Here is a 7,782-nt window from a genome sequence, read left to right as displayed (position 1 = left end):
GCTCAACGGAGACACGGAACTCCTTTACCCGTGTCAGACAAAACTGTGCTACAACTTTACCCAAAAATCGGACTATGTGACCAGCAATGTGATCGGCTCACTTTCCACTGGTAACATCTTCAAACCCGACACGCCGCTCCTCGGCACCTGTGTCCGTCACATAACGCAGAACCAGAGCGAGCTGCGTTACTCCGTCTGTCGTCTCATCCACCATAACAGACACAAACAGAGCTTTAAAGAGGAAGACACAATCTATAAGTCTTCTTTTTTTTAAAGATTTCCCTGTTTTTCTTCACCTTTTCGTTGTGCAGCTCCGTTTCAATGCGCACTCGCTTAGCTGTGATCCACTCTGGTTTCCCCAAAGGTTTTGGAGAACACCGCTGCTGCTTGTAAGTGTCCGGCGGTGCTTTGATGCCTGTTGCTGCCTTGGTAAAGCAAGACAAATGTACAAATCCAGCGTGGCTCCAAACACCATGTTGATCAGAGGCAAATAGCACTCCCAGCAATACAATTTACCGCGCTCCTCGGAGCCGGTGAGCCAGGAGTACCGCTAGTAGTTAGGACTGAAAGTGACGTTCAAATCCTTCTCCCGGTTGTGACATGCTTGCTAGCTTCAGAGTTGCCCGACTTTGCTTAACAATGTCCAGCTTTTCTTGAAAATGACTTTGGAAGTAAAGCTATTAAATCCACTCCATATATTTGCTGGTGCAGCTCGCTGAGTCGCTACAGATGCAGTTTGCTAGCTCTGCCTAGTACACTCTCCGACTATCCAATCAAAGCGCGTGAAAATGCTGACGTTTCCGTGCGCCTGCTAGCTGGCCTTCGTGTCGCCAACTCCAAATCTGATTGGTTGAAGCAACAGTTTGGTCGACTATTATTTTATGCTACAGGGCCCGCAGAACTGATTGTGAAGGCCTCCAGGCAGATTTCTTTGACCCTAGCAACAAATGGTGCTGCAATGTGATTGGTTAATGCTTAAATAGGAAAATACACGTCTGGAAGCAGCGCAACCAGGGAGACAGCAATGAAAGGACGAAGACAGAGCATTTGGAATTATAGAATACGTATTCACGGAAATAAATAATAATTAATATCAGTCTGTGATTCAGATATTTTTAGGCCAGCAGAGAAGGCCTTGCAGGCCCTGACGGCCCGCCACTGATATTTGCTAATGTAGTGAGCTTCGATGCACACTATTTTTTTGCAAAGACTTCTGGGAAATTTCTAGTGCACTCGATTTTGAATTGTAGATTTGGACAGCACTACAAAATGGCAAATGCACTCTATAGTGCATTATATAGTGAGTATTGAAGGAATTCAGACATAGCACACCCAGGTGAAGAAATGTGCTTCTCCTCTGTGACACACGTGTGGCTCATCCTCTCGGCTGTGTGACACCCATCCTTAAAAAACAAGTTCGGACACCACTAAAGCTTCAAATGCCCCTACAATCTGAGGGGTAGGAAGAAGCCGCGGGTGTAAGGGAAGAATTCGGCCTAAAAATGTAGCCACAACAGGTCCCAGGTCTGGGAAGGAAGGGCATCCAGCGGGAAAATCTCTAAAATCTCTAAACTAAAAGTGTGAATCAGTAAAAGTGTGAAAGCTACTTGGCTGTGGGGATGAGCAGAAAAAGGAAAACAACAGCAGTTACAACCAATATAATTATAAAATACAGAGAAAAAGAACCATTATTGATCGACTGAAAGATTCAATGTCTATCTTCAGTCATTAGGAGGGTTTGGGGTTAGATGAGCAGCACACACAGAAAAAAGCCACAGCTCCACCAAACCTACAGACTCGGACACACTCAAAGCTAAGGCGGGAGTTAGTGTCAATCCACAGCAGGCGGTTCACTCAGGACTGGTGCATGCTTCTGCTGTGAAGGTCACATGAAGGTCAGGAGCTTCCTCCATGAAAAGGAAGTCCAACACACAGACTACATGTTCTACAGTCAGAGAGAGCTCGGATGTCTTCAAAGAAAAGCCGAAGCTCGGATGAGTTCCAGGTCTGAGTGAAGTCTCAGCTGAAACAAAGGCTCTGTTTGGCAGCTTTGATCCGTGAAGCTTTTATTCCAGGAACTGGGGTTTGGCCTCCACTTTCAGTCAGTGTGAAATGGCACTGCGGGGATGGGCGAGAGCCGATCCTGAAGCCTTCCTGCTGGGAAGTCCAGACGAGTTCTACTGAAATGCTGCGATCATTCCGTACACGCTCCTTCATGAGAGCAGCTTGAAGTGCAAAAATGAGATCAGTCAGCGGCCGCGACACTGCTTTCATCCTGCAGGGGGCGGAGTCATCAGAGTCACAATCACAGGTGAGTTCTTTGAGGAGCGCTCTTAAGCTGGTGCTGAGCTGGAAGTTCTTCATCCTGCAGAAACACACATGAACTTATCCTCTGCACAAAGCCAGCACGAGTTCAGAGCTGGAAAAACTACATACAGTCTCAGCCGTGTCCTCCCCCTCTGTGTGCTCACTGCCGGGGGTGAAGGCCTCAAAGTCAGACAGAGCGCTCTCCACGGCCTCTTCGTCGTAGTCCGTCTGATACTCGTCAGAGATGTCCTCTGAAGGACACGAGGCAGGAGACGGGATCAGAGATATGAGAGGTTTTAAAGAAACACTACATGACACATTCACTGACCACTAACGGCGGCGTTCTTCACGGGTTCGATCCTCGACACGATCTCTGCCAGATCTGTGAAGGAGGCGTTGGGACACGTGACCACCTGAAACACACACAGAGGCTGAACCAAAGCAGCACCGGCGGAACATTTTTAACATAACTATGAATAATAAAAAGGCAGGAATATTATTCCAGAATAAATCAACTTAAGACCTTAAAAAACTGTCAATATTTTACTCTCCACAAAAATAAGCGCAAGATAATGTTGGGTAAATAATAACAATAAAATTAAATGATCTGGAGGGCCGGATAGAATTACCCAGAGGGCCAGATCTGGCCCCCGGGCCTTGACTTTGTTACATATGGTTTGGACTGAACGTCTGCTTTGAAGGACATTGTTGCTAAGGTTGTAAACATAAGTATTTCTCATGAAACTTCTAGAGTTCTAGAGTCTCCTGAGCAATCAGATGACAGAGAGACAGGGAAACAAACTCAGCGTCTACATCTTTTATTCTCATTTTCAACTTGTTGAATTTAAATGTCTTTTTCGCAGAGGATTGATCAGTTGACCTTTGCCAACGGGGTCAAGGAAAACAGAACAGGAAACGGTAAAAAAATGTTTTTTTTTTTTTGGTAACACTTTATAATAAGATTCCTTAACAAGCTTTGTTAACACATTAATAAGCATTATTAACATTCTTATAAGGTGTTAGTAAGACATTTATTGGTGTAATAAGCCTAATAAGGCTTATTAAATTCCTAAGTTAACACATTTACAAGCATTATTAATGTGTTAATATGATGCTTATTGTTACATTTATTACCATCGTATACGTGGAACAAATAAGTGTTAACAAGCTTAATAAGAATCATTAACAAAACTTGTTAACAGATTAGTAAGCCTTATTAATGTGTACAGTTCTGGTAAGACATTTAATATCATTATAGATGTCTCACACTGACTTATGTGTTAATAAGCTTAATAAGAACCCTTAATAAACTAAAGGATTAATTTACTGCATTAATAATGTGTTAAATGATAGCAAATTATTTATTAGCATTATAGGTGTCTTGCAAATACCTGATAGTGTTAATGAGAATATTGACTACTCAGTCAGACCATTGTCTACAAAGATCATATTAGTAAACTGGTAGTAAGCTTAATAAATGTGTTAATAAACCTTGTTAACCATTTATTAATTGTTTTGCAGCACCTTATCTAAAGTGTGATCAAATCCATATTAATAAACTAGTAGTAAGCGTTATAAATGTATTAATAAACTTTGTTAACCATTTATTGACTGTTTTGCAGCACCTTATCTAAAGTGTGATCAAATCCACATTAGTAAACTGGTAATAAGCTTAATAAATGTGTTAATAAACGTTGTTAACCATTTATTGAATGTTTACCATAAACAAGCACAAAACATAAAACTTGTAAAATGATACTTTTTTATATACAATTGAAACAGAAATATATTTATAAACATTCTGTAACAATAAAAACATCTGCAAATGTTTAAAGATTTTGTAAAATCACTTTCAAGTTTTAAATAACATTTTCAACAAGTGAGAAAAACTTTCTGAACTCTGAGACTCTAAACAGATGTTTACAAACAACTTTTCAAAAAACAAACTTTTAAAGGCAACAATAACACATAAAACCACCAAAATATTCCTCATTTTTACATCAGTGATTCACTATTTTCCAGTAAGAGTTACAAAATGCGCAGATTTCCTTTATTTAGCGCCATTTATTTCTGATCAGAATCAAGTCGAAGTACAAGAACTGTCAGAACACCGTTACCCACAATGCATTGTTTTGTAGTCATATAGACGGCTTGAAGTCAGTGCGGCGCCAGATTTGCAGCAGCACCCGCCTGGGTGGGCGCTTTCCCGCGATATTTTCATGATGATTGACAAGTAACGTAAGAGTCCAAAATACCCAACATGCACTGCAATCCAGGCGATCTTCTGCGCAGCGCCGCGTCCGCCTGCATGATCTCAAACACAGCTATTCTGACGGCGGGTTCACACTGGACACGGAGCGGAGGAAGCTTTCATTCGGCGCCCATGTTAACCTGGCGTGGTTCACTCCAGGCGTGGAGCGGCCCGGTCCTCCGTGGAGGCCCGCGCCGTGCAGCGGACCGTTTCGTCTGGTCTATTTTGTGCGCGAGCCGCGAGTGATCCGGGTCAATTTTTGGCAGGAAGTTACATCAACATACATGAGAAAATCCGGTTTATTTTCAAAATATAACCAATATTTCACAATAAAACGCCGCGATTGACAATTGCGATCATGTTTTCGTGTCTAAACAGACTGTAGAGACGAAAATAATCTACACACACACACACACACCCACAGGCGCGCGAGCATTGACACACACAAAACAATCGCGTGCATTAACCACCCTCATGGTGTCCTTGGAAGGCTGCTTCAAAAAAAAAAAAAAAAAATCTGGCTAACAGAGTTTATTAATACATTTATTAAGCTTACTACTAGTTTATTAATATGGATTTGATCACACTTTAGATAAGGTGCTGCAAAACAATCAATAAATGGTTAACAAGGTTTATTAACACATTTATTAAGCTTACTACCAGTATACTAATATGATCTTTGTAAACAATGGTCTGACTGAGTAGTCAATATTCTCATTAACACTATCAGGTATTTGCAAGACACCTATAATGCTAATAAATACTTTGCTATCATTTAACACATTATTAATGCAGTAAATTAATCCTTTAGTTTATTAAAGGTTCTTATTAAGCTTATTAACACATAAGTCAGTGTGAGACATCTATAATGATATTAAATGTCTTACCAGAACTGTACACATTAATAAGGCTTACTAATCTGTTAACAAGTTTTGTTAATGATTCTTATTAAGCTTGTTAACACTTATTTGTTCCACGTATACGATGGTAATAAATGTAACAATAAGCATCATATTAACACATTAATAATGCTTGTAAATGTGTTAACTTAGGAATTTAATAAGCCTTATTAGGCTTATTACACCAATAAATGTCTTACTAACACCTTATAAGAATGTTAATAATGCTTATTAATGTGTTAACAAAGCTTGTTAAGGAATCTTATTATAAAGTGTTACCTTTTTTTTAAAGAATTCAGACGTTGTACGTCTGATCGGATGTGATGTCTGTGCACTTGCTAAAAACGGAAGATTCTGCAAGGAAAACATGCCGGTCAACATTTTTGTGCCCTAAATTAACCTTCAGAAGTGGAAATGAAAAAAGGGTTGGAGGCTAAATGGGTTTTGGTTTCTGTTGTGACGTGAATAAAACAGGCAGGATTTGACAACAAACCTTAATGTCTCACTCAGACTCCTTTTTTCTTCTTGTTGTCAAAGGGTTCCCAGTGGTGTTTTAATTATGTTGTTTTTTAAGCCAAAAATAGAAACCACAAGTCATTTTTTAAGACATATTTTCTTCAGTGTAGGGTTGATTCCACACTAATTTTTCTGGTGAACTCCTGCAAAAAATGTGTCTTAAAAAAATTACACATTTTTTATTTTTATTTTTATCCTTGAAAATGATACAGGTTTTTTGATTTTGACTAAAGACGTCTTGATCATAATTAAAAAATGCTTTTACAATAGACCAAAAGGTGATGGGAGTGGGTCTATAAGGAGAAAGAAGAAGTGTTAGCTTAAGCTGTTAGCATAAATCTTGGAGCTGAGTCACAAGTTTCTTTTTAGGGGTTTCACTAAAGGCACATTCATTCCACGACACTCACATGGCCGGCTTTAGTCTTATGGAACTCCTCCTGGTGTCTGTCTTTCATCATGCTGCTCACCACCCCGCTGCGCTGCCACACGTCGAACAGCGTCTTCCCGTGCTGGTATCCCACGTCCTGAAGCCACAGCCGACAGGTGAGGCAAAAATCAGGACACGGAACAAAAGCCACGCAGGGGGAGGAGCCTCACCGCTATCTCGTCAAATTTTCCAAAATCCAGAGTGCCGTATCGGTCGATGGGAGGCCGGATGTATTCGCAATACTCGCTGTCTTTGACCAGCTCCAGCTGCCGAACGCAGCACACGTAGGCGAGCCGCGTCTGGATCTCTGCCATGTTCAGAACCTGGAAGGAGAAAGTTCTGTTGAGAACCCGTCCTCCTGTGGAGAGAAGTCCACTCTGAGGAGACAGACCTTGACTTTCTCTGCCAGCGGGTTCAACCTCTTCCACAGCAGCCACCAGCCGCTCAGGGAGTCGCCATAGTTGGTCAGGCTGGTCTCATTCCGGCTGCCAACGTCGATGGCGATCACCACCTTGGCCCCCATGGAGCGAGCCACGTCAGCTGAAAGAAACCCTGATGTCAGCATTCTGGAGGGTCATCCTTTGACCAACCAACAAATCATCAGGAACCTTCTGGAGACCTCTAGTCGCCCCCTCCATGTTCTCACCAGGAAGATTGTTGATGTAGCCCCCGTCCATAAGCAGGTGGCCATCTTTAGGGTCACATAGCGGCGGCAAATACCCGGACAGCGACATGCTGGCCCGGACGTAGCGCCACAACGAGCCTGCAGGGGGCAGAGTGTTTGTGTAATCAACAAAGCTGCACATCAGGCAACATCATAATGCTGGTCATGATTTAAAGTGAGGAAGAGAGGGGTGAATGACCCACCGTCGGTGTGGACCCTCATGGAGGAGGCAGTGATGTCCGTGGTGATGTTGAAGTACGGTAACCAAAGGTCCTAATGGAGGACACAAGACTCTTTAAGCAGAAGCTCCTTCCAGGTCACTTAGAACCAGCATGATGTGAGAAAACCTTGCAATGTGCTATATTAGTGATCACGGTATGTGATGACGATATGACCTACGACACCTACGAGCTAAAGCTAACACGATAACAACGGAGCGTTACAGAATCAAAGATGGGAGGAGCTTTGATACTGGAGCTGCAGAGCAGGATGACGTACATTTTCTGAAATGATGTGGGGCTTAACACCAGATGACTTATCACAAAACTCAACTGTAAAGCCTCGTTTTAATCAGTAGGTGGCAGCACACAACCGTGATTTCAGGAATTAAACAAGTTTATTTTAAATTGACAAAAAAAGGTGACAGCACTTTTAAAGTCCCATTTATAGAGGTCAACATTTACTGTTTGGTTACCCTTTAAATACTTGAAGCTACCAT

At 41.8% G+C, this 7,782-nt stretch overlaps 1 protein-coding gene across 1 annotated transcript; it reads right to left on the bottom strand.

Moving 5' to 3' along the window:
• Positions 1 to 1,643: 1,643 nt before the first annotated feature.
• Positions 1,644 to 7,337, bottom strand: LOC112140173 (patatin-like phospholipase domain-containing protein 7; the record flags this gene model as incomplete). The annotated part of the gene is made up of 8 exons (XM_024263060.1): positions 1,644 to 2,365; positions 2,437 to 2,558; positions 2,636 to 2,720; positions 6,381 to 6,497; positions 6,571 to 6,723; positions 6,792 to 6,940; positions 7,047 to 7,163; positions 7,268 to 7,337. Coding segments are annotated over 8 exons (873 nt in total), but the record flags the coding sequence as incomplete, so codon positions are not given.
• Positions 7,338 to 7,782: the final 445 nt, after the last annotated feature.

Source organism: Oryzias melastigma, unplaced genomic scaffold (assembly GCF_002922805.2).
Source record: "Oryzias melastigma strain HK-1 unplaced genomic scaffold, ASM292280v2 sc00659, whole genome shotgun sequence".
In the NCBI taxonomy this organism is placed as follows: domain Eukaryota; kingdom Metazoa; phylum Chordata; class Actinopteri; order Beloniformes; family Adrianichthyidae; genus Oryzias; species Oryzias melastigma.
The sequence above is the reverse complement of the archived record's forward strand: the minus strand, read 5'-3'. Positions and strand labels throughout refer to the sequence as shown.